The sequence below is a fragment of the Monodelphis domestica genome, chromosome 4 (assembly GCF_027887165.1).
Source record: "Monodelphis domestica isolate mMonDom1 chromosome 4, mMonDom1.pri, whole genome shotgun sequence".
Taxonomy (NCBI): domain Eukaryota; kingdom Metazoa; phylum Chordata; class Mammalia; order Didelphimorphia; family Didelphidae; genus Monodelphis; species Monodelphis domestica.
The window spans coordinates 165,626,210-165,653,053 of NC_077230.1; the positions used below are offsets into that span (position 1 = coordinate 165,626,210).

At 34.4% G+C, this 26,844-nt stretch overlaps 1 protein-coding gene across 1 annotated transcript in view; it reads right to left on the reverse strand.

The window, feature by feature from the left end:
- Positions 1-26,844, reverse strand: part of LY75 (lymphocyte antigen 75) — a 128,660-nt gene that overhangs the window by 39,645 nt on the left and 62,171 nt on the right. Inside the window, exons 12-22 of the mRNA XM_007494242.3 lie at positions 26,390-26,589; positions 25,638-25,780; positions 15,761-15,842; positions 14,105-14,173; positions 12,432-12,549; positions 10,047-10,082; positions 9,531-9,706; positions 8,017-8,084; positions 7,603-7,679; positions 6,924-7,063; positions 306-411 (exon numbers count right to left, since the gene is read on the reverse strand). Of these exons, the coding sequence (XP_007494304.2) occupies positions 306-411; positions 6,924-7,063; positions 7,603-7,679; positions 8,017-8,084; positions 9,531-9,706; positions 10,047-10,082; positions 12,432-12,549; positions 14,105-14,173; positions 15,761-15,842; positions 25,638-25,780; positions 26,390-26,589 (1,215 nt within the window). The remainder of the gene's footprint in view (positions 1-305; positions 412-6,923; positions 7,064-7,602; positions 7,680-8,016; positions 8,085-9,530; positions 9,707-10,046; positions 10,083-12,431; positions 12,550-14,104; positions 14,174-15,760; positions 15,843-25,637; positions 25,781-26,389; positions 26,590-26,844) is intronic.

Here is a 26,844-nt window from a genome sequence, read left to right on the forward strand (position 1 = left end):
GGCTAGATTTAACCCAGGACCTCCCATCTCTGTTTACTGAGCCATCTAGTTTCTCCCTTAGATCCAGTTTCTATGTGACATGTTCTTAACCTAGGATTTGTGAGCTTAGAAGAAATATTCTGACAACTATATTTCAATTACCAAGACAAGTAAGCTAAAACAAGAGGGTTTACTTTGTAATTTTATGCATTTTATTTTATGCGTTTCAAAACATTATTTGGAAAAGGAGTTTGTAGACTGCCCCAGACTGCCAGAGATCCATGTCACAAAATGCGTAGAAGGTTTGCTTTAATTCATTACCTTACCTTGTTCACTCTGGCTCAGGACTGAAGGAAGGTTTCCTCCATAGGTATGACAAACTTCCTTGGCTTCAGAAAATGCATAAAGTTTGGGTTTAAGCTTTAGAAAACACTGCAAACAGAGCATACATAAAATATAAGTTTATGCCAGGGGACATGAAAACTCTTATTTTACCTGTATTTAGGAATCAAGTAGTTCGTCCTCTAGAAAGCTTATTTTCAGGCCAAAAGGATACCATTCAGGTTTAGCATTTTAATTTTAGGGAAAAGCTTGCCTCAAGAAAAACTTAGGGGACAGCTGGGTGGCTCAGTGGATTGAGAGCCAGGCCAAGATATGGGAGGTCCTAGGTTCAAATCTGGTCTTAGACATTTCCTACCTGTGTGACCCTGGGCAAGTCACTTAACCCCCATTGCCTAGCCCTTTCCATTCTTCTGCCTTGGAGCCAATAAATAGTATTGATTCTAAGACAGAAGGTAAGGGTTTAAAAAAACAAAACAGAACAAAACAAACTCCTCTATCTACCATATTATATATTTTAAAGATGTGGCTAAAAAAAAATAGAAGTGGCTGTGTTTCTTTCTCTCAGTAGCAAAATGTCTGCTATAAAAATGTACATAAGCCAAGCACTATCAATCAATGAACATAGATCAAGTTTCTACCACATGTCAGGGACTAAGGGGTAGGGATGGGGATAAAAAAGGCAAAAGATAGTCACTGCCCTCAAGGAGCTTACAATGCATGATGGTGGGCTAGCCTCTTTCTTATAAACAAAAGCAAATAACAATACTTTGGAAAATTTCAGAGTTGGAAGGGAGTGTAAAAGCCTTATTGAGAATCTTCTTTGCTGACAAATGACATAAAGAGAGAAAAGCCTAATGAATAACCCCATTTATATCCCTTGGACTTTTCTAAACTTTACGATTCAATTTTGCTTAGCTGTAGTTAAAGTATTATTTTGTATTTTATTTCTTAAAGTCACATTTCCTCCCTGTCCCAGAAGACATGTTATGTAGGGGATAGAGCTGAGATCTTGGAGTCTGGGAGATCTAAGTTGAAGGTCTGTTGTGTGACCATGGACAAGTTACATTACCCTTCAGTGACTCTATGTTTGTGAAGTGGTCAATGAGTTGCTGCTTTTCTTTGGTAGATGGAATTTTCATGTTAGGAATTCTCTACACCAGGCTCTAGCACCACTTTCCTCTCTCAGTTTCAGATATACCTCTCAATGAACTGAGATTCATGAATTGCACTTGCTGTTTTAGCATTTTTACTGAATTTTATCATGCTGATAGATCATAATTTTGCTTAGTTACTTCCTTATTTTGTGACATTTGTGTCATTTTTAATCTATTTTTTCAAACCCTTACTTTCTATTTTAGAATCAACACTAAAAATGGTAAAGGCAATTGGGGTTAAATGACTTGCCCAGGGTCACACAGCTAAGAAGTGTCTAAGGTCAAATTTGAACTGAATACCTCCTGTCTCTGGGGCTGGCTCTCTATCCACTTAATCACTTAGATGCCCTTTTAAATATACTTTTAAATCTACACATATATACATATATATGCATTATACATGTATATAAACACACAAATCAGAGATACTCTTGCACTCTCCAAGCTTCCAATAATGATAAGAATCTATCTTAATATGAATATTTTAGTTTGTTTAACATTAAAGTAGTCTAAGATCTGCTTTTGAAGAATTAAAGATCCACACAATCAGCAAGTGTGAATAGGACACAACATATAATCAAGGAGAAATTCCTTAGAAGAAGAGTAAAGTGTGTCATCAAGGAATTGTATGTCAGAAATAAAATTCCTTGATTTCAGGAGAAAAGCAAAAAAAAGGCTATTAACACTCAATTGTGAACTTTGGAGAGAGTGTGATGGTGATCCTTATAGGCTGGGCAAGCCTAGATGGTCTATGATTTGTGTTATCTGAGTAATTCATGAATTGATGAGATCATGGACCATTTTTGTATTTGTATACACATGGAGAGTCTATCTTAGCATTGTGGATAGAACTGGACTCAGAGTCAGGAAGCCCTATTATCATCAAGTCCTTCCTGACATATTTCATACAGACAATTTCTGTAGGATTCTTGGAGAGTCAATCTCTCAGTGACCCAAGTCAATCTCTAAATGTTGAATAACTTCTGATCTACAAGGATAGTGAGAGTTCCTTATTGGAAATCTCCTATACCAATGAAATCATGGAGATCTCCCCCAAATCCATCCATCCATCCATCCAATCTCTCTCTCTCTCTCTCTCTCTCTCTCTCTCTCTCTTTAGTAAAGGGAATACATGCACAGAACTGTTTAGAAGATCTTTGCAATGATCACTTTTCTTTCTCTTCTGGATTATTTTCTTAGAGTATAGGACCTGAATTAAGTCAATGGATGTGAACAGTTTGGAGTGTGTGTGTGTGTGTGTGTGTGTGTGTGGAGATGACAATGTTTTAAATTCATTTTTATTATTTTTACTAGTTTAATGGTTACATAATGATCCTTAAAATTGATTTAATTAGTATTTCTTTAATTGTTAGTGAGGTTCTACATTTTTGCATGCAGTGATGTATTATATTTCCTTAAGGGTACACTGCCTTTTTAATCACAAATGAATTGGAACCTGGGGCAAGTGAATGTTTAACAAATAATAGTTGGATTTGATGGCCTGAATCAGGGGTTTCACTGCTGCGGATCTTCTTACTAATGTAGCTCACACTCTCAATGCTCTTTTTGCCCTATCAATTTCTTATCTATTTTCCCCACAAATTTTCCACAGAAGATCCACTCAAGTCATTGCTTGTCTTCCTCTGATGTTTTTAATATCTCAGTGGTACCTATCTCTATTTGAGCTGATCTCCTGTTATTTCTCAGCTAGCTACATGACAGCTATAATTTCTTTTTTAGTCATACATGTTCTTGAAAATATATTTTCCATGACTTCTTGTGAACAAATCATTATCCATAACAGTTTACTTATGTCCAATAGATTTCTTTCCGCCACTCTTTAGTTTACTTGGGTAAGTAATCATCACATTTGACCTCCAAGTGATGAATATTTTTGGCCACAGTGACCTATGAAGCAAACAAAATCACAAAATGGTTCCAAGTGGCTTTCTGATGCAGTGATAGTAGGAATGTGAGGACAATAAAAATCACATACTTCTCACATTTAGCTTTTGGCATTCAGTGGGTGATCTGAAACGTATGCATTAGAAGTCCTTAGTAAATTAAATTGGAAGACATAAATTATAGCTAAGTGGAAGACATGTTCACAGATTCTTGTTAGGAACATAAAAAAAAGGAGTCAGCAGTGTTGCCAATCAATCATATAACCAAAAATGACAAGAAAAATTTCATAGAAGACTTTGCCATCTAGTGTAAAGGAGAGTGAGAGAGAGCGTGTGTAGCATATAATAGGAGCTTAAGGAATAATTGTTGAATAACTAATAAAAAGTACAATCTTTTGAATCAAAAGACTTAGATGTGAATAGCAGTAGGTATTGTTGCTTATTACCAATGTGACCTGATGTAAGTCATTTAAACTTTCTGAGTTTGTTTCTTCATGTATAAAAAGGTGTTTGGACTAGTAGATTACCTAAGGTCTCTTCCTACTTTGAGCCAATGATTTCAATTTGTAGTGCTCATGAAATGTATAAGCAGACTTTCAAAAAGGTAATTGTATCTTATGTGCAACATCCATTGTAGAGGATGAAAACTGGATAAATTCCATTAAGAATTTCACAAGATCTTCCAAAATATACCTTGAGAGTGATTTCAAATTGAGAGGTGGCACAGATGCTAGGTTATTTGGTTTGATATCATAAAAAAAGGTCCAAAATTTGTAGACCATTCAAAAGCTGTCCAAGAATCACATTAATTTTTTTTCCAAGAAGGGGTACTATTAAAGTCTCAAGTGCACTGAACAAACATCATTAAAAAATTGCCTATATTTTTATGGATAGGAAACAACTGGTTATAGCTTCATTAGTCATTTGACAATCAGCTTTTTGTTTACAAATTGTTAAGAATAAGTTAGAAAAAAAAGATGAGGATAGAGAGACCCTGAATGAAATAATAGAAACTCCTGTCGGGCCTATTTAAATAAACTTTTGATTCTGAAGCTAGATTTTATTGTTATTTTGCAAAATAAAGGCATTTATTTCATCACAATTACTTAAAGGAGTATAAGGAGGCCTCTAAGATCTCAGAAATTGCCTTTGCCAGCAATCTCTTTGCTATGCAAATCAATCAACAACCTAGTAATTGTTGGTGGAAGTTTTCAAATCCTTGGTTCCAGATCCTTCTTAAATTCAAAATACTGAACTCTTTCCAATGCATCATACTGCTTCCTAATAAATCATCTTGAGAGCAGTTATAGATGAACCTTGGGAGGATAAAGAACAGAATGGAACAGATTGACTATGACTACTAGATTCTACTAACTCAATACTGAATGTGTTACTTAAGATGAGATTGGGAAGAGCAGTTTCAGGTGACCAAATACACATTTTAAAAAATGTGCCCAATTCAACACTTAGAAACCAATTTTAAAGAAATGTCAAAGAGAAAATGATGAAAAAAAATGGGAAAGAGCAGAGATTATACTATCATAAAAACAGTATTAATCCAAATATCTTTTTTCCTATTTCTAGCAAACCTTGATGAGAATGGTCTATGTATGGATGGAGGGAGTCCTTTATGAAAACTTGAGAAAGTCACAGGCAGGTTTGTACAGATGATATTTTTGGGCAGCAGATTACATTTTAAGGACATAGAACTGATTGAGAAACATAGAAAATCTAAGCATCTGCTGTGTTTATTATTTATCAATTAAAAAAATCTAAATATATCAAGATGACAAAAAGTTTCCCATCCAAAGTTTATGTGTGTGACAGACAGGTAGGTATATATACATATAAACATGTATTACACAATTATATTCAACTATGGAGGTCATATTTTATATCTATCTTTATGCATACTTCTAGGAACACAACAGATGGAACTATGGAGGTCACACTTTTATTGATCTGATGAGTACTTATGTCAAGAAGTATAAGACAGAGAGATGGTCACCTATTTTGTTCACTTTGTTCATTAATGTCATGAAAGATGTTCTGTTCATAGAATAAGCAAAAGACAACTTTTTCTACTGAGGATGACCTTTTCCATAGGATTCTATTCATAGATGACTCAGTATTAAGTACTATACCAGACACACACCAGAACATTATGAAGCCTCTTTAGTCTAGAACACAAAAGCAATTATGCTAATAAAGTACAATAAAAAGTGGATGAAAAGCACACCATTTGGATTGCGACATTCAGATAGCTAGAGGATCTACCAAATTGGTCTAGTAATACATATAGCTTGAACTATCTTTGTAGATGGGTCTAGAAGTGGTGGGGAGAAGAAAATTGAGAGGATCAAAGATCTTGAACTGTTTTTTTTTTGTTAATTCAATACTTTTGCATAATTATTTTTTTAGTGTATACTGAAATATTTTTGAAAAAGTAAACATTTAATTTAAGGGGTCTAGCCTATATTTGAGTATAACATTGATCAACATGTAATACATTGTTTGACACATAGTAAACAGTTAATAAACATTCATTGATCGGTCATTGTGGTGTCCATCTTGCTGGTATATCATTTGGGACATACAAATTCAATGTCCTTAGGTTATATTTGCTTAACATACTTTATTTTCTTTAAATCTTCACATTCTATCTCAGAATCAACACTGTGAATTGGTTCTAATGCAGAAGAGCAGTAAGGGTGAGGCAGTGGGGGTTAAGTGACTTGCCCAGGGTTGCATAGCTAGGAAGTGTCTGAGACCACATTTCCACCCAGAACCTCTGGTTCCCAGGCCTGGCTCTAACTACTGAGAAACCTAGTTATCCCATATACTTTTTAACACTGCATAATCAAGCTGCTTCTTAATGTAGTTTGCTATGAATCAAGTTTTGCTTTTCTTTGATTTTCATAAGCATGATAAACCTTAAACAAATAAATAAATCCTCTAATTTTCAAATGTATTTCTTTGCAAGAAAAATTACTTTTAATGGTTTCATTATTCTTCAATTTACTGATCTCTAAAAAAACAAGAGACAAAGAATAGATTTTTGTTACAGTTGCTCTTAGTATTCAGTTGGAATGCAGTCTTGACAACATTATATTTGTTCAAATAATTCTTTCTTGATCACTAAGAATTCTGTGGACAGACTGAAGGAACGACCTACGAGCAAATAACTATTAGCCAAAAGTAGAGATAGTTTCACAGTTGCTTAGGAAATCAGTCCTTGTCATTCGAGCTGCCCATTTCCATTGGCTGACTCACTTGAGGTAAAGATTTTATACCAACAACAGAAAAGAAGGAAAAACTTATTGAACACTGATGAATCACTCTTGTCAGCCCTCCCAGTGTACTTATTGTTACCATCTCCCACAATTTCTGCTAATGAAGTTCAAGTGGCATTTTTAGATATCTAGTAATTCTTCCAGGTTATTTATTTGCCTGATTAAAATCCTGCTTTATTCATCAAAGGTTCCTGCAAAGGTTCTGAAACCAGTACATGGTTAGGAGTGCAAAGTAACGGTTTTCCTCTTACCTTGTCCTTAAATGAAATCCATTCCCCAGAGCATTGGACTTTAGCTGCGGATGGTGGAATATATTTCTCTAATGAAGATACATTATTTTTTTCACATATGAAAGGAAGCTTGATTCTGCAGTCTACGGGCTTGTTTAAATCTGAGAAATAAGAGGTAAGCTTGTAGCTGCATGCATTTCCCATTCGGCACATTTAAAAAATCAGCAGGAAAAGGTTGACCCTACTTTAATTCATACCTATCACAATGGGTGGGTATACATCCATACTTTTCTACTGATTCCTACCTCTCTCTCTGTTGTTACCTGTTTATCATTAGGTTATCACTACAGTGTTTGTTGTCTCCACCAATACAACTAGTGGGGGGTGGGGTGGAGAAGAACTGAGGTTTATTTTAGCTAATTTTGTTTTTATTTCTGGTCATTAAGGCACCTGTGAAAATAAGGGATCCATTTTATTTACAAATGACCGTGTTAATACAACAGAGCAAGCCAAAATGTTCACAGAGTAAGATATTTGTGCTTGTAGTGGTAACTTAAACTAAGGAATCTCCTATCATCAGATGTACAAGTTACAGTTGATATAGAATATAAACCTGAGTGATTCATGTAAAGCTGGTGAGTTGAACTTATCCAGTTCATCACTGTGTACTAAGTATTTAAGGATTCAGAATCAACTTTACCTTTAAACCAATACTTGGAAGAGATGTACCAGCACTCCTTTTCATATATCAGAGGAAAGCGATGCCATGCATGAAAGCTTAAAGAAAAAGGCAGATAGATCACTCGTCTCCCCATGTAACTTTTGTCTAAAACATTCATTGTTTTCTACCATCACTGATTATGCTTTTTAAATTCATTATATTAGTGATAAAATTACATGTGAGTTTCTCTTTTGAAAAAACAATGTTGGAAAGAGGTCTTAGTCATCTTGAACATTGTACCAATTTTTGGGAAATATAGAGCCATCCAGGAAATTTTTCATTTATTGACATTTTCTTTTTAAGTGCTCAAAACTATCATATTATATTTAATAACTAACCAACACTGGATCTTCTTAAAGGGATAGTTTTTTTTAAAGTAACAGTATTACATACCTCATATCATGATAATTTTTTAGGTTATCAAGAGTTTTAATCCACCACTTCTGTTGATCATCAGATAGCTTAAAAAACAAAAACATATAGGTTGTTATATGATTATAAAATCCTAACCTATGAATATCTATTTACTACCAACTGTAAAGTTACAACATAGAAATAATCAGTAATGGTCATGAGATTAATTTTTGAATGTTGAAGATGTGAACTGGCCTATTCTGTTCAATTCTTATTTCATGACAGCTCACTCCACAGTACTTTGCAGATGAATACAAGGTACGAAATATGTTTGTTGAATTTAATTCCCAATGAGTTATTTTGCAGTGAAAAGAAAATCCTTAGAAATACAGCAAGTAGTAATTATCCTTTGGCATATTCTTTAATGTTAGTGTCTTATTTAAGATGTTTATATATTATATTGAAAAGAATACATTTCAGAGCAATATTAAGAGCTAATAAAATGAGGTATTTTAATGAGATGAGATTATTTTCCAAGATATAGAAACACTGCCTGTTTTAATTGAAACTTTAACTATAATTATACCAATAATTTAAGTATGAATTTAAGATGATCTATGAAAATTCACTAGAAATTCTCTTTTCTCAAAACTTTACCAAATATTTAATTATCTATAAATATGAAAAAATCTGAATAGAGATCCCCAGTGGTCCAAACTAAAGAGTGGAACCTAGTTGGTATTTTGAAAAACTTATGTAAAAAAATCAACCCAGTTTGTTACTGTTAACTACCTGGATTTTTAAAATAATACTGAGCATAGCCTCTTAGTTTTAAACTTGGGCTTAATTTCTAATCTAAAATCTAGAGTACAATTTGACAAAGTAGTTAAATTAAGCTAAATTTCTCAAAAAAGCTTATCTTAAAGTAGGTCTGTAAAAATAATTATTTAAATTTGGGGAACTCCCTCCCAAATATTTTTCTTCTAGCACTATATAGTACATGGCCTAAGGGAACTACTGATATGTGAGAGTGTTTATTTGCTTAATTGCCATTCATTATTCTGTCTATTTATACTTAGCAGTAATTGTGAGTTTGGATAATAATGAATAATGCTGTCTAACCCTTCTTGAGTTTGATTTTGGGGATCTGGCAAATTAGTTGATCTTGGAATAAAAGTTCATGGAATAATAAACTTTCAGGTTGTTAGGGGAACCTGAAAGTAGAGAAACTCTCTCTTAATTGGTCATATTCAGCAGCTAGGTAAAGTAGTGATTATAGTATTGGGTCCAGAGTCAGATAGATGAATGTTCAAACTTGACCTTAGACACTAAGTAGATATGTGACCATGAACAAACTGCTTAATCTCTCTCTGCCTCAGTTTCCTCATCTATAAATTAGGGATAATGATAGTATGTACCTCACAGGATATATGTGAGGATCAAATGAGGTAATCTTTGCAAAGTGCTTAGCACAGTGCCTGTAGGAACTTAATAAATTTTAGCTAATATTATTACACTTAGAATAAGAAAAATACATATGCTAGGTTCCTTACATTTTCAATTTTTTCTCGAATAGCACTTAGTGCTGTGAGAGACTTCAGAGTCCCAAGGGAGCTTTGATTACTTGCACAATACAAGACTGCTTCATCATGGCTCAAGTGAATATCAGGAACAAACCAATATTCACTACCTTCAATAACAACTGGTGGCCCATGAATTCCTGCCCGATCTAAAAGGGAAGATAAAAAATAAGTTATTAATGAATGAATAATTAAGGATAATAAAAGACCCCAATAAATTATAAATTGCAGCTTTATGAACCACAATGAATTCACACTTTCAAACCGATTACAGAATTCTGGGAAATACTGTGATCTATTTCTGGAAGTGATTTAGAGATATATTTGTACCCCTTCATTTTATAAAAAATGAAACTGAGGCTGAGCGAGATCAAATGTCTTGCCCAGAGTCATATAACTGAAATGTGGTTAATATATTTATGATCAGACTTGCATAATTATATTTTATTTGTAAGGTAAAAAACAGCATGGTATGTTTCCTCAACTTACCAGGGTTGAACCACTCTGGTGTCTTTGGAGTCTGTCCTGTACAACAAAGAAAACCTACTTTTAGTACAAGTTTCTGATCACATGGCATAATTAGTGTTTTAAAAGTGAGTCAAAAGGGATTCCTGAGATTATTTCACTTCTGATCAAACCCTTTCATTTCAGGTTAGAACTGGACCCAAATCAACCTAATATGACCCAGGATTTTAATCTTTATAGTGAATTGAGAGCAGTCTAGTTTGCTTGGAATTCAGAGTGAAGGAAAGATAGTATCAAATGATAAAGTTGAAAGGCAGATTAATACTATATAAGCCCTCACTTTATAGTGTTGGGGCTATGGTTAGTTCCACAATGTCAGGATTCTTGTGCTGCCAGACTTTTTATGGAGACAAAACTATCTTGGGAAAAATTTCATCCTAGAAAATACCACAACTTACAAGTACAGAAATTCAAAAAGGAACAAAATGCAACCAGAAACTCAAAAAGAATAAAGAAAAAACTATAGTATCACTGTAACACAATAGCATACACACAGAACATATTCTGTTACAATTTACCTAATCCTTTAACTAATAAGGAGGAAGTCCAAAACTAATAAACTATCTCATTTTGACAATATTTCCTCTTTAAATATTACCCTTTGCTAATATGCAGAATCTATATTTGACATATTTTTTAAAAGCTTATTCAAGTTGAAAGCCTTGGAAAGGTTTTAAAATTCTTTTCTTAATTTGCTGAATTTCTGCTCCTGATGCTCTATGGTCTTCCAAGTAGCCTAAGAATCATAGGCTCCCCTCATTCTTTCTTATCTTTATTCACTTTGTTCAGGGAAAAATATCTTTTTGAACTCCCTTATCACATTTTATTTTCTAGAAAGAAGTCTCCAGCTCCAAACAAGAATTTATCTTAAATTCACTTTAATTCAATCAATGAAATGTTTATGTAGTGTAGTTGTGTTTTGTGCTTTTGGAGAATTTACATTCTGTTGGGGGAAGAGGAGTGTGGAGGTGGAAATTCAGCAGGAAAAAAATAAGAATAACAGATTAAGGCCTGAAGGAGGCAAAGGAATGATAGTATTAAATGGCCTAGGAATATTTGAGAAAGAAAAATGTGGCCAAGTAAATCCATAGGGAAGAAGTAGTACCTGAGCTGTCCCTAGGAACAAAAGGATGATTCTGAAAAGCAAAATCAAAGAGGGAGCATAATATTCTAGTTATGGGGGGATGATTTGTGTAAATTCACAGAGATGGCAAAGGGCACTTTTGAGTCCTGGAAAAGAAGAAATCTAGTTTAGTTGGCAGTTGTAAAAAGAAGCAATATGAAATTAAGCAGGAGAGGTATGATGGAGCAAGATGTAAGGAGTCTTAAATATCAGGTGAAGGATTTATATTATATCCTAGAAGCAATAGAGAGTCACTGACTGTTTTTAAGCAGGGGGTGTTTGGGGGAACATTATCCGAAATCTGCATTAAGTGGATTATTTGGACAGTTATGTGGCAGAGACCTATCAGTAGGTTATTATAATAGTCCATAAAAGTAGTGTTGAGGATTTAAATTCTGGTGGTGGCAGAGGGAAAAAAAATGAATGGAGAGATGCTACAGAGGTAGAATTGATGGGACGTGGCAATGGATGATGTATTGGTAGTGAGGGAGAAGAAAAGAATTGACGATTTCAAGGTTTTGTGTTTGGATGACTAGGAAGATAATATGTTCAGGTTGAGGTCCTGATATGACATCTAGATGGATCTCTGAATCTTGGAACTCCCCAAAGAGAGATAAGAACTGGATTAGATTTGGGAGTCATCTGCCCAGAGGTGATATCTGAACAAGTGGAAACAGAGTCAGGAAGAAACTGGCAAGAGGAGAAAAGAGGGCTTAGAGAAGAACCTTGGGATAAACTTTTATTAGGAATAATGACCCATCAAAGCAGAACAAGAAGTAGTCAGACAAGGAGGAGAATCAATGGAGGACAATGTTGGGAAACCAAGGAAGAAGAGAATATCCAAGAAGGATATTCAGGAAGGTGACCAAATTTGTCAAATTCTTCAGAAATGTCAAGAAGGATAAAGACTAAGAAATGGTCATTTAGTGATTAAGAGGCCAACAGTGACCTTGGGGAGAGTAGTTACACAGAATGGGAGGGTGGAAGATGGCCACGGTGTTCTGTAATGAGCATAAACTACACACAGATTCTTTTCCCCAATAAATGAAAAAGCGAACCTTTGTACTGAGAAATAAAAAAAAATAAAAGCATATTTTTCCATGTTCATCTCTATTCTTTGTCTTTTATCCTAATGATAGGTTACATATGCTTTCCTGGTTCTCTGAAGCATTCATAATGTGAAACCCTTCATAAAGGCTTAGTAAATCAATACAATGAAAATTTACCTTTTGGTATCTGGCATGCCCATTCAAGTTCAATATCACAAGCAAAAGGTCTTAAGTAAATAATCAAGTTCCTGCTTTCATACAAATGCCAACGTCTTCTCCACTGAATTTGGCTGACCTATAAGAAGGGAAGGAATCACAAAATACATTAAGATGCCCAGTAGACATTTCATTTTATTTAGTATTTGCTCAAAGGTCAACATATGCTCATATAATATGCATGGTTACCATCACCTGGAAGATGAAAGAGATTTGTAATTTCTGTCTGAGGCACTAATCATAAAACACTTTTTATCTCTTCCTGGGACACAAGTGAGAGGTATCTGTGTTCTATATAGATAACTAAGACTTCTCTTTTAAAATACACTGCTTATTAATGATGTCTAATAGTTTTTTCCCTTCAGACCTCATTCTCCTTGACCTCCTTGTGCAATGGACATCATTAAGAAGGATACGGTGGGAGGAATGCTGGGTTTTGATCCAAAGGACCTTTTCTGTTTAAATCCTATTCCTGCCATTTATTTCCCATGTAACCTTGGGGGGGTCATTCAATTTCTCTGTAAAATAAGTGGGTTGGACTAGATGACTTTTGTGTTTTTTTTCCAGCTCTAAGTCTCTGATTCTAGGACTTATTCACTTTTTCTTGACTCTCCCTCTTCCTTTGGTTTTTGGATTTCCTCCTCTTCCTTTGATCATTTCTTCTATAATTCCTCTTTCTCCTGCCATTAATACTGGCTCCATCCCACTCGCCTGGCCTCAGCCTTAGGTTTCTTTACCTCTTCCTTCTCTCTTGTACATCATCCTCAATCAGTCATCAGGTCACATTAATTCCTTCTTTGCAATGTCCATCTCCATTCCTCTCTTTCTGCCACTATTATTTTAGTCTAGTTTAGGTCTTCCTTACTTCTTGCATAGGCTGCTTAAATGACCATTTAATTTACTTCTCTAACTCCAGGGTCTCCTGACCTTGCAAACTGACACCAGATAGAGCTCTTTAAAATTACCATTGTGATAAAAAATTCTTTGACTTATAAGATTTTCTGGCCCTCTGTTGCTTAAAGGATAAAGTCCCAACTCTTCATCCTGGGATTTGAGGGTATATGTAACTAAACTTGACCTCTCTTTCAAACATCTCCTAGTACTTCTCTGTGAGAGCCCTTTGATCTAGTCAAGTTGGTTTACTCCCATATCCTGTGGAATATAGCTTAGACTTTCCTGCCTTTGATGCTTATGACATTTTTCAATCCTGGAATACTTTCCCTTGTATCCTCTACTTATCAAAATCCTTTCCATCTTGCAAGATCCAGTTCAAGTGCCGTTTGTCTCATGAAGATTTATTTCCCTTTCGAGTATCCTCTCTGAGCTCCTAGAGCACTTATTTTCTGTACCATTTACCTGGCCACTTGCTTAGTGCCTTATACAGAGGATTATTTTCTCAAGTACCTATATGTATATGTGTGTGAACAGATACATTTGTATATGAGTTATGTATGCATTTTTTCCTTATAAGTTTGATTATAAGCTAAGTGTGGAACTAGATTGTCTTTTAAAAATTCCTCACAGGTCTTAGCATAGGGCCCTTCACATAGTAGACACTTACCACACATTTTTGATTGACTGAAAACATCAGATATTTTTGATAGTATCCTATGGTATCCAATCATACAACTTACTTTGAAAGCAGCACAATCTCTGATGTCATAATCTTCCTGAAACTCATTTGATATGACCACAGTAGATACCTGTAAAAACAAGAGAATGCTTGGAATTTTAAGTTCATCTGTTAAAATTTGAAGTTCAAAAGAGTACTTAGTGAATACATGGGGTTACAGAGAAGGTATACTGCCAGAATTTGGGATCAAGGTCAGAAGGCATATGCTATAAAATAGAAATATGCAGCCAGGAGGTAACTGATCAAGTTGCCTTGAAACCAGTAGAAAAAAATGACTGTTTCATATAAGTCTCTTTGATTTGTATACTATGTAAACAACCCTACATTTTGAAATTTGTTCTGAGGTAGACTTACCTTCCATGAAGAACCATTCTCTCTCCTTCTCCCTCTCCTTCTCCCTCTGTCCCTCTGTTACTCTCTCCCCCTCTCTGTCTCTCCCACTCACTTTCCTCCTTCTTCCTCCCCTCTCCCCAATTGGTGCCAGTTGTCTGGACAGATATTCCTCCCATTTTTCCCTAATAAAATGTCATTCTTGTTTGCAAATCTGACTCTGGGTAGCATGCTCACCTTAAATTGATTGATTAAATCACTGCTGAACAAATTGGAAAAATCAAGTTTCTTAGTTTGCCAAGTAGCAGACCTACCAATGATACCTTCCACAAAGATACAGGAACCCAATGAGGGCTAGTCTGAACACTGCCTTTTAACAGCAACAGAATGCTATTTTATAAGTGAGCATCTGAAGGCTCTGAGATATTGAGATGGTTTTCCTTTTTAACCAGAGGATTAAAACAATAAGGAAAGATCACATCCATGTCAGTTATGGGGGTTTCCAAAGTAAGAAAAGCCACTTATTGGAGCCCTAACTTCAGAATCAGGGGAGAGCGCTGGACATATAGGCCACAAAAATCACACATACAAAGAAAAGCACTGAATTAATTTAAGCTATTATTTTTCTACTAACTGTGAGAATCTAGGGGTTGTCTCTGAATCTCAGATAACCATTTGTAAAACACACTACAAATATCTCATTTGATCCTTCCAACAATCCCATAAGGTAGGTGCTATTATTATTCTCATTTTACATATGAAAAAACTTAATGCCTCTTCTACCAACCTCACAAGGTGGTTTCACTGAATCAAGTGAGAATCTGTTAAAAGGGCTTTGTAAATTGTAAAGGGGATAGCAAATGGGGCTGAGATTTTATTGGAATGGGGGACTCCCTTTATAAAGAAATTCCATCTACCACTATAAGCCAGTACTTTCTCTGCAACTAGAAGTCTTAAAACTCTTAAGAGTTGCCCAGAGCACTAAGGACTAAGTAATTTGAGGGCAACAAGAATTAGTTTCTCAAAAGCAAGACTTAAACTCTAGTCTTCCAGACTCTGGGGTGACACTGCATCTCAAACTATCAAACATACAAATATGAGGCAGTTATTATTATGAATCAGGCTCAGCACCATGGGAATTGTAAGGATTCTTTGAGTCTGACTAGGATGAATTACCTTATGATAATTAAATTATGCCATTAAAACCAGTTACCCCTACAAAAAGCAAAAATGAAACTATAAAAGTACCACACTTAATGTAGTTTCCCAAAGAAATAAAATACAGGAAAGAAAAAAAGAAAAATTGAAAGGGGGAAGATTAACTCACTGGTGTATTGTCACTCCATTGCCAAGATCCTTGAGAATCTGGACTCCTTTTATTTAATCCTACCCATATCCAACGGTGGTCACTATGGAAGTAAAAGGGAACAGACAAAGGGTGGAAAAATTTTGTTCAACATCATATATCCAAATATTTAAGAATGTACTATCTGAAATGTAAATAGAATTCAAAATCTTTGGAAATCCAAGTTTGGTTATTTTGAGAAATCACAATCCTATAGAGGGTTTTAGCCTGAGGATGCTCAAAGGAGCTCAAGCTGAATTAGATGTGTGTGTGTGTGTGTGTGTGTGTGTGTGCATATACAGTTTTCAAGCCACAAAATGTTTTCCTACAATTTAAACTTATTTTTGAATGTGATATAGGTATTAAAACACAATGTAAATATTCTTTTGTTAAGTTTTAGCCCTCTATCTGAAAATTCTGTTAGCTCTATATTTTTAATTTTAAGGGGAAAAAGTTATTTCTAACCTGAAAAATCTTCTCTTTCAGATCTGATTGCATGGTTCTACTAAAGGAAAGCAAATTATGTTTCTTTAAAATTACTCAGGCATTTAAATTATTTAAATATTTAGGGGAATACAAGAAACATAAGCTTTCTGAAATAGTTTGTCCAGAATACAAAGTACCAAACTTCCCCTATTTGACCAAAGATTTTATTTTGCATTCTATGTTTATAAAAGAGAATTTAATTACTCAGAAATTGTTGAAAAGGACAGCCAGGTGACTGAGTAGATAGAGACGCAAGCCTGGAGATGGGAAGTCCTAGGTTCCAAACTGATCTCAGATACTTCCTACTGATGTGAATTTGGGCAAGGCACCTAACCCCAATTATCTAGCCTTTAGTACACTTCTGTGTTGGAACCAATTCTTAGTATTAATCCTAAAAAAGAAGGTAAGGGTTTTTTTAAAAAAGGCTGAAAGGCTTAATGGTCATCATTTTAAATAAAACAAGCATTTATTGAGTGCTTCCAAGGTGTCAGACATTGTGGGGATAAAATAAACAGAACCAAGCATCAAATATTGTTGTAAAACAATATTCAATTGGAATATTACATTTATTTTTTGTTTAAAAACAAAATTTTGTGTAAGGAACTGCTGTTATGTACTGGGGAGGTACAGGGTGTCCTCAAAGTATTTAATGTCTTAAAGTTTTAAATTTTAATAGTAATGAGCTATAGTTGTGTCAGCAGCTTAAAACATTAAGACTTTTGAAACATCTTGTATAACATGACATTATGAGTTTACAATCTAGTTGGGAAGATGTATACATAAGAAGAAAACAAAGGAAGACAGTATGTACTATTTGATAAATTAGTGATGCCATACAGGTGTTAAGAGTTCAAAAGAAGAGATCCTTATGGGCTTCAGTGGTCTGAGGAGACTTCACAGATGAGGAGGTTGACCATGAGTTCATTTTTGAAGGATAGAAAGCATTTAGGTAGGAGGAAGAGTGGACATTCAAGCAAGATAAAATTTTATATGCAAAATTAAATACAATATTAGACAGAGTTATGTTTCCTGGGCTCCTTTGGGCCAGAAATCAACCACTGAATAATACTTTAGAGGATTTATGGTCATAGAAGTGCCTTAGTTATCTAGCACAATGGCATGTTTGGTGTATAAGTTTATTTTCTATTTAACTGAAGAATTAATTAAATATAGGAACTATTTGTTAAGCCCTTATGCTAAGAATCATGGTAGTAGTTACTGAGGATACAAAGACAAAATGAAATAATTTTGACCTCATAGAGGTTACATTTTATTGATGTAAGCCAACTAACTATTTTTTAAATGAAAAAAGATTTAGTGATTTCTCTTGCCTTATTTGAGAATAATTAACATTATTTAGTTTTCGTATGATTATCTTGATGACCAATAATTATATTGCTCCAAGATCTAATGTGGGTTGTTGGCCTGAATCTGTACTGCCCCTGGGTTACAAGTAGAAAGTGGAAGACACATTTGCATGGTTTCCTGAGCAAATAACATGGCCTCCTTCTCAAATGGCTTAGACAAACTTCTCTTATATCATTTTCTTAGTCTTAACAACACAAAAATCTTAATTTGAATAACAAAAATTCTATTACTTAAGCATTAGAAATAATATTATCCACCTTGACAAGAGAAAGTTATTTACCTCATGTATTATATTAACTTTTTGCTTTGGAAAGTGTGAAGCAGACCTCATCTGCATTGCCACTGTGTCCATTCTCCTTCATGAGAAAAAGATCACTAATCTTTTAAGAAGTTGGCAGTTTGAATCATTAAAAACAAGTGGCTTTTTTGCAGCTAAAAGTAAAAAAAGGGGGTCTATGTTTTTTGATTCTGTTAATATAGAGGATGTTTCTGGTGTATTAGTTATTTGAATGACCATGCATTCTAGGAAGATGCTGGAAACATAAATTTAAGTTCCTCAAGCCAAATTACTTAGCTCTTTTGCACAGATAGTCAATAAGAAGTGCCTTTGGAGTCCTTTTCTTTTAAATGAGCAGACTTAGTTCTATTTCATTTTATTAAATTTCAAGTGAGATTAAAATTAAAACAAACATCAAGTAATAAAATGCAGATAATCTTTTAGTTTTTAGACTTGTTTACTCCAGATGTACATTTCTAAAATGTTTAATATCTTTGTCCTTCTATAAAATAGTCCTAATATTTTCCCAGTTTATTTCCTGTTCTTCTAACTGCAAAATTTCAACTCTCACCAGGATCATTGTATCACTTTCCCCTTAAAGTTGCATGGCCAATCTAAACTCCATCTCTTGATTCCCGTTTTTCCACTCAGCCTTGAATGCCTCTCTCCACCTATTTACCTCTCTAAATATTATACCTCCTTCAAGGTTCAGTTCAGGTACAGCTAAATCCTCTCCTGACTTTTCTGGTCCACCACAATTTCTGCACTTGGTTTCTCTAACTGACTTTCTTAAAAATAATTACTTACTACTCTGGCTCCCAAAATCAAAGAATATTAGGCCTCAAGGCAAACTTAAAGTATACCATTTTTCCTCCTCCCCTCCATATACAGATGAGCAAATTGAAATCATCTTGTATTTAATTTACTAGTCTTCTATTACCATGGATGACAAAATTGGCTGTATAGTGGATAGCTTTTCACCAAAAAAATAAGTAACATTCATTAACCTTCTAGTACACAAATTAGTAAAATAGCTTCAAAAAAAGGACAATTCTCTTTAGTCAAAGAAATACTTCCATATAACATAGCTAGGAAGGCAGTGAGCTGGGGGGAGGGGGGGAAGGCAATAGTCCATTCAAAAGAGTTAGAACTTAAAGTCATGAAGACCTGGACTTAATATCTGCCATACAGGAGCTGTGTATGATTGGCAAATTATTTAACCTCTCTCAGTCCGAGTTTTCTCATCTGAATAATACTTTTACTTCTCATAAGGTTGTTGAGAGGCTAGAAGGAAATAATATATAAAAAACCCTTTGCAAACCATAAGTCACTTACTACAGGTCAGCTGTTTTTTTTTTTGTAATCACAGTAAGGTTCACATTCTACCCCAAATAATACAAATACAAAGTAGATGTTGCATCACTATTGAAAATTTTCATTTCCAATGGTTTAGTTTTCTCAACATGACTTTTCTTGCTTCCCAACTATACTCTAGCCCTGCCCTGAGAAAAGACACTGCAAATTCTCTATTCCCTAATTACAAGAATTTTTCCATCCCCACATTCTAGAATCTTTTCCCTACATCTGCATCTCCCTGCAGACCTACCGCATCTGCTTTCTTACATATAACAGTCTTTATTTTGATTCAAAAATTATTATTTCTTCTTTCATACTAATTGATTAAATCTATAATTTTAAATGTTTTGAATATAGAAATCAGTGGCAATTAGTTGTCAAATTTTAGTTTCTCATCATGGTCCCTGATCTTTCTATGAAAAGAGATAATCAAAATTTTAAGGTTAGAAAAAAAGGAAATTTTTGTGATAATTTCCTCCAACTCACATAAATCCAAAATGCCTCTTCTTTACACTGAGCTTTAGAAGAAATGAAGGATATGGGAAGAACTTAGGAAAAGGGGTTCTGAAGAACTTTAATCAAAAATGGGTTTGTCAAGATCATCCAAAGAGGAAACATTTGTTATTTCAATGACTTAGTATATAATTTAAAGCTGTTTGTGGCCATGTGGTTATATTATAAATAGGTTAAGTCACTCAATGACATCCTTGTTCTCATCCCCAAAAGAATTATTTATAGCATCTAGTTACTAAGGGAAATTATTTCAGCCATAGTCTCCCAAATACAATTTGATGAGAAATTTTAGTTTGAAAAGCCTCAGATTTATCTTTAAATCTATTTCTGTCACATCATAGGAGGTAGTGGGCCCAAGGGTAATGAGATTGCAAAATCTGCTCTAATCCTATGAATATTTTTTTCTGCAATAACTTTCCCCTATAGTATTTGTCTTCAAGAGTTACAAAGACCTTATGGCAATAATGACTCAGTACACCATGAATCCTTTTTATTGCAATACAAAAGAAGGATCTAAAACTTCCCCACACAAAAGTATTGCATTAATCAGAATTAATTTTTTGTCATGCTACGTACAATTTGGGCAATGGAGGTCTTGCTATGGAAAGTTCAAATCCTACAGTGAAAAGTTAAAAGTGTTCTGGTACAAGATCTAGAAACATAATTTGATACAAATAACCTTTTCCCAAATTTAGGCTTAATAGATTATTTTCCCTTGTTTACCTCCAATTCTGAGAAAAATGCAACATTATATTATTTCTTTTTAGTTCATGCTATGGGTCTCATGTATGTAAGGATGATGGGTACTGCCAGCATGATGTGACATGTTCCATATGGTTGTATTTTCCTGACTACTCATGTTTAACAGATTGGAAATGATGGGATTATCAATATAATCAGAGGAGTCTTCTAGCACTTAGGAGAAATGTGGTGAGTTGAGAAAAAGACTCCCATCATTTCATCCCCAGACAAGAAGAGATTATCAACATGATTTAAAATTTTATCAATATCTACTTCCATTTCTCTTGCTCATAGGTAGATATGTTGAGCCTTCTGGTCTTGTCAGGTCTCTCAAAATCCATATGATTTTTTTCTTATTTTCATCCTTATATTTCTGCCTATATAATTTCTCCACCTGAATTATCCTCTCCATCTTTTATCTATTTCTTTATGTTTACATACATATATTTTTTACACACACATATGCACATAGATATGTTTACCTTACATCCTTTTAGAGTTATCTCCTTCTCAAGAAGCTTTCCTTGATTAACTGATTATTGTTTTGCACAATGCAAGTCAGAACTAAGATATTTTATAATATGATGAAAACCTAAACTAATAAAAAGAAAGTAGTGCATCTAAAATTAAAATAAATGAAAAAGACTGGTGAAAAGTTGTTTACAATAAATCAAAGGTCTGCTACCAAGAATCTATAAGGAACTGATAAAGCTATAATACTTCCCAATGAAGTAAGAATGAAAGAATATTTTCCAAAGCAGAAAAAATTAAAAAATGCAATGAAAGGTCTTAAAATTCCCTGATAATTGCAAATATGTGAGTTAAGACAACTTCAAAAGATGGCAAAATTCATTATTGGCCTAATGGGAGTAGGTGGGAAGAGCATGCTAATTGGCAATTGGGGACAAATTGCTTTGGAGAGCAATACATGATTGCAACAAACTAAACTCAACAGAGAAATTTCACAGACTCAGAATAAGATTGAAACAAAACATTTTCTTCATTATTTATTAATTCATTTGGTTCTGCTTTGTTAAATGCTATGGGGTATGTGTATGAATTAATTCTCATTTTTAATGCTTTTTCATTATTTGTTGATGTGTGAAAAGCTTTTATTTCTATTCTCACCAATAAATTCTTCAATTTGGTTGATGAAAATCTCTTCTACTAATACTGAAGGCAAGAATGCTATTTCTTAATTATTATTATTTTTAAAATAGTTAAGTCACTCATCCAGTTATAGTTAACTGTCACATATAATAGTGTATCCTAGATTTTGGGGAATTACATTTCATTGATTCCATTGCTAGGACATTATCCTATAAATGTCATAAGGAAGAAAGAAAAAAGATTTAAGTACTTATAACAGCAAAAAATTAAAACAAGCCACACATCCAAGGATTAGAGAACAGCTAGATTAATTACATGATGCAATAGAATATAACAAAATTTGCAAATATGTAACATCTAAGAAAATAAGAAAAGACCTCTAAGAGGGAAGCAAAGTGAGATCATCAGAATCAGTTCTGCATTTTTCTTCTAAAATATGTTTTTAATTAAAAAAAAACTTACATTTTCTATTAGAATCTTAAGTATTGGTTCCAAGGTAGAAGAGTGGTAAGAGTTAAGCAATTGGGGTTTAGTGCCCAGGGCCACACAGGTAGGAAGTGTTTGAGATCATATTTGAACTCAGGACCTCCCATCTCCAGGTCTGGTTCTCCATCCACTAAGCCACCTAGCAGCTCCCTGCATTTCTTTCTTCCTTCCCTCCCAAAGTAACAAAATCCAAAATTACATGTGGAAAGTAGAAGTCAAATTGATAGCCCAACTCCATAAGCCAGGCAGACAGGGAGGTACCAATCATCCAAGGTTCCTGTTGCTGCTTCCCCCTTCTTTCTTACAGTTTTGTAGCCATATCTCGAGTTTTGTTTACTGTTTCCATTTTTGTTCCCCAGGAATTTCTTTGCTTAGCAACTACCTCACTCACTAGAGATGGGTCATTATGTGTAGCTTCCCTCAGTTACTGACCCCCCCCCTTTTTTCTGATGCCCAAGGAAGTGAGGCTAATCAGAGGAGGAGATCATTTTGCAGTAGTTATGAAGCTCTCATCCCAGGAATAAAACCTCTGACAAACTCTTCTCCCTCTATGAGAATTAGCTTCAAAGGAAAAAAAAAACCCTAGGTTTCTTTTATTTATTTAACTTAAACATCAATAAGTCAAAACATTTCAATATTCAAAGGAGTACAAAAGAATTAAGTGAAATTATTTAGCTCAAAGTACAACTTTTTAAAAAATAATAGGAACAAAATTATCCTGCTTTGTCTGCATTTTATTCCAAAATTTCTGCTCTTTTCTGTGTATTTTGTTAGTTTTACTGATCCTTTTTTTTCTCTTCCCATCATTTTTGCTATCCCCAAACTCTTTCTTGTATCAGTACTATCTTACCTAGTCCCTGAAGGAGTATTAAAGCCTCCTCTTTATAGGGAAGGCGTTTAAGTCCTGCTTGACACTGTGGTCCCAATCTTTCATTCCCCCAATTTATTGATTTCACTCAATAATTGCAAATTTGTGGTGCAGGTGATATGTCATTAGGATTGTTGATGCAGTCCCTGTAGAAAATTGCACTCACTGTTAAGAAGGCTCTTCATTGACAAAACAAAACTAAACAAAAAAAACTTCACTCTGTGAACAATTAATCTTATTTGAACACACTTTCTGAATTTTTTAATCTGAGCCTGCCCATTGTTTGGTTAATACACAGTGAAACTTTAGACAAATTTGGAAAAAAAAATTGAAACCAAATTTTTTTCTTTGTTATTTGTTAATTCAGTTGGCTTCATTTTGCTAAATTCTAAGGAGTAATTATTTCCTGAGAGGTATATGTAGGATTTTACTCATATTTTTTATGTTTGTTACATTGACTCTAATGATGATTATTAGGATTATAATTTTAAAAAAACCCTTATTTTCAGTTGTGCCCATCCTTCCTCTTTTTTATTGTTAATTCTACAGTGATAATTTTCCTCCAAAGTTCCTATTATTTCGATATCAGCATCTAATTCCTCTTTTTTTTTTATCAGAAAATTTTTTCTTCCTGTCAAGGAAATGTAGGCATTTCATAAGAATCCATCTGGTCCTCTTCCCCTTTTTCTGTTTGTGATATCTTTTTCAGTGACCTTAAAAATCCTACCCCAAAATTCCATTTCAAAGCCTTAACTACTATTTCTAGTCATAGGATATCTCAAAGTCTTAATTTAGATTCTCATTGCCTCATGACAGAAAATTCTTAAAACTTCCTTATTGGTCTTCCTGACTCAGGTCACTCTAATCCATCTTTCATTCATCTGCTAAAGTGATTTTCCTAAACTGCAGATCTGAGGATGTCACCTTCCTTCCCACCCCAATAATTTCCAGGAACTCCCTATTAATTATAGGATCAAATATAAATATATACTCTTGGTTTTTTTTTTTTTAGAGCCCTTCACAACCTGTTTCCTACCTGTCCAGCTTTACATCTTAATCCCTTCCCATTGTCAGTGAAACATCAATAGTGGTTTTATTGTTTCTTATACAGATAACACATCTTCCCTTCCCAAACATTCCCATGGTTAGCTCCCATGTCTGGTATGCTCTCCCTCTTCACCTCCATTTAATGGCTTTTCTTCAAACCTCAGCTGAAATCTTATCTTCTGTAGGATACCTTTCATAGACTTTTCTCTTCACTAGGAGATCATTGTGGGGATATTGGGGGAGGGGGTGACAGTAACACTGTCAGACCTGCATTACTTCTCTTTCCCCTCCCCAGATTTTCTTCATTTATTCCGTATACATTTTGTATGAATGTACTTCTTTACATGTTGCCTCCAACATTAGAATGTAAACACCCTGAAGGTAGGTACAGTTTTATTTCCCTTCTCTCCCCACAGTGCCTGGCAAATAAAGAGTGCTTCTATTGATTGACTAAATTTCCTACATTGCACAAGGACATTGGCATCTGTATGTGGTTTACATGTAAAATCATCCTTTTCTTCTCTCTTAACTTCCTAATTTATCCATGTAACCACCAATTCTCATTACTCAGGCTCAAAAGCTTAGAACTACTTGTCATTCCTCCTTGTTTCCCATATTCCATCAGTCACCAAGCCTCGTTTTTTCTGTTGCCTCAATATTTCTCTTACCTATTCCTTCCTTTTGACTTCTGCTGTAACCCCTTCATTCACGGTCTCCTTGTCTCTTTTCTTCTCAAAATTTCCCCTACATTACAGATCAGTATAATTTTTAGTGATCATTTTCTGACATTTTGTTATTCAGCCCTTCCCCAAGATGTCAGGTAACATGATATAGGTTGTATATGTGCCATTAAACAATACATATATCCATGTTCACCATGTTGTGAAAGTTCATGTCTTTTCTGTATTTGTGCATTAGCCTAACTGGTGTCCTTATTTCTAGTTTCTACTCCATTTCATCCTACACATTGTAACCTTACTAAAATCATACCTCTGATCACATCACCCTAACCTGGTATGTTCTCCCTTTCATTTTTTCTTCTTCAAATTTTCTCTCTCCTTCCATCAAAACTCAACTCAAATGTTACTACTATCATAAAGCCTTCCATGGTTGCCCTAGTGATTTGTACTTCCGCTTAGCTGCTCAGAGTACTTGTGACATTTTGCTTTCTTCTGTAGTTTTTGCTTTCTCTTCTAGAATTGAGGGTGTCTATTATTCATATATCATCATTAAAAAAACCCAGCCCTTACCTTCTGTCTTTGAATAGATATTGAGTACTGGTTCTGAGGCAGTAAGAGCAAACAATTGGGGTTAAGTAACTTGCCCAGAATTATGAAACTAGTATTAATCATCATTTTTCTTTCTCCTAGAATGTAATTTCCTTGAGGATTAATGCCATATTTAATTTCATAGCTCCTAACACAGTTGTTATTTTTTAATATAACCTTAAAGTACTAGATAAAAGCTTGCTATTTTTTAATCTAATAGGCTTAATGAAATAAATAATACTTGATGAAAGAATACTCATCCAAGGCAATCAAAATACAAATGCACAAAGGACATTTCTATTATATTTACTTGTTATAATCTGCTCTTGAAGTTATTACCTCAGCTGGGTCTTTAGAAAATTCAGAAATTCCTTCATCTCATCCATTTGGTTGAAACTAGGAAGATGTGCTCCAAGTGCTTGGCAGAATCTCTCAGCCTCTTCCCAAGTTCTTTTTCTTACAACTCTCTCTTTATGAAACAGCTTAAGAAAGTAAAAAATAAATTTATTTCATTCTTATTGAAAGGAAATTATTCATAGAACTTCAAAAGTTAGCAGCACTAAAATGTGAGGTCTTTTTATTTTTTCTAAGGTTTGGGGAAACAAACCAACCAAGAACCTCATAATTAGCACTCCCTACTTTAGAGTAAGGAAGCATTTGATTTTTAAAAGGTCACACCAAGTGAGTGAAGTGTAACATAATAACAGATTAGAAGGTCAGTGTGACAGGGTTATCACACAAATATGAAAAAAGACAGTACAAAGAAGCTTTTGTTATTTAGTCATGTTCAATGATATCCAACTCTTCATGACTCCATTAAGGATTTTCTTGGCAAAGATACTGGAATGGTTTATCATTTCTTTCTCTAGCTCACTTTACAGAAAAGGAAACTGAGGCAAACAAGTGTAAGAAATTTGCTCAGGGTCACAAAGCTAGTAAGTGTCTGAGGCCAGATTTGAACCTGAAATAGTAAGTCTTCCTTAATCCAAGTCCAGCACTCTATCTGCTGTGCCCCCTACCTGCCCATACGAAGAGGTAGGCCATCATTTACTAATGTTAAAAGGCCAATTTAGTTAAGAATGTTACTTTACCTTATAGCAGGAAAGCCCTGTTGGTAAACTGTGCCATCCACTGGGACAAGGATCATCAGGTTTAGGAACTGTTTGCTCATGCTCTGGGAGCCCAATTCTCTTCTTGCAAATAGAGAATGCTTTGAAGCTTTTACAATCCTTGACCTCCCATTTTCCAAGTGATTTTCCACTTGCAATAGCCACACATCCACCAGGGGAAGCTAGAATTCAGTAAGCAAGTTAAAAGATTTTTTAAAAAAACAATAACTCCCACAACTCCTAGTGTCTCTCTTCTTTCTTTGGAATAAAGAGGAGGGAAAGGGAGAGTGAGAAGGATGGAAGAAGTGAAAGAAATAAGGAATTGAATCACACAAGATGTCCAAGAGATTTCAGTAAATAGGTACTTAGATTGGTCCAAGCAGCTAGATTCAGGCTTCAAAACATAATAACACTCATGATAATGTGATCATAGCTTT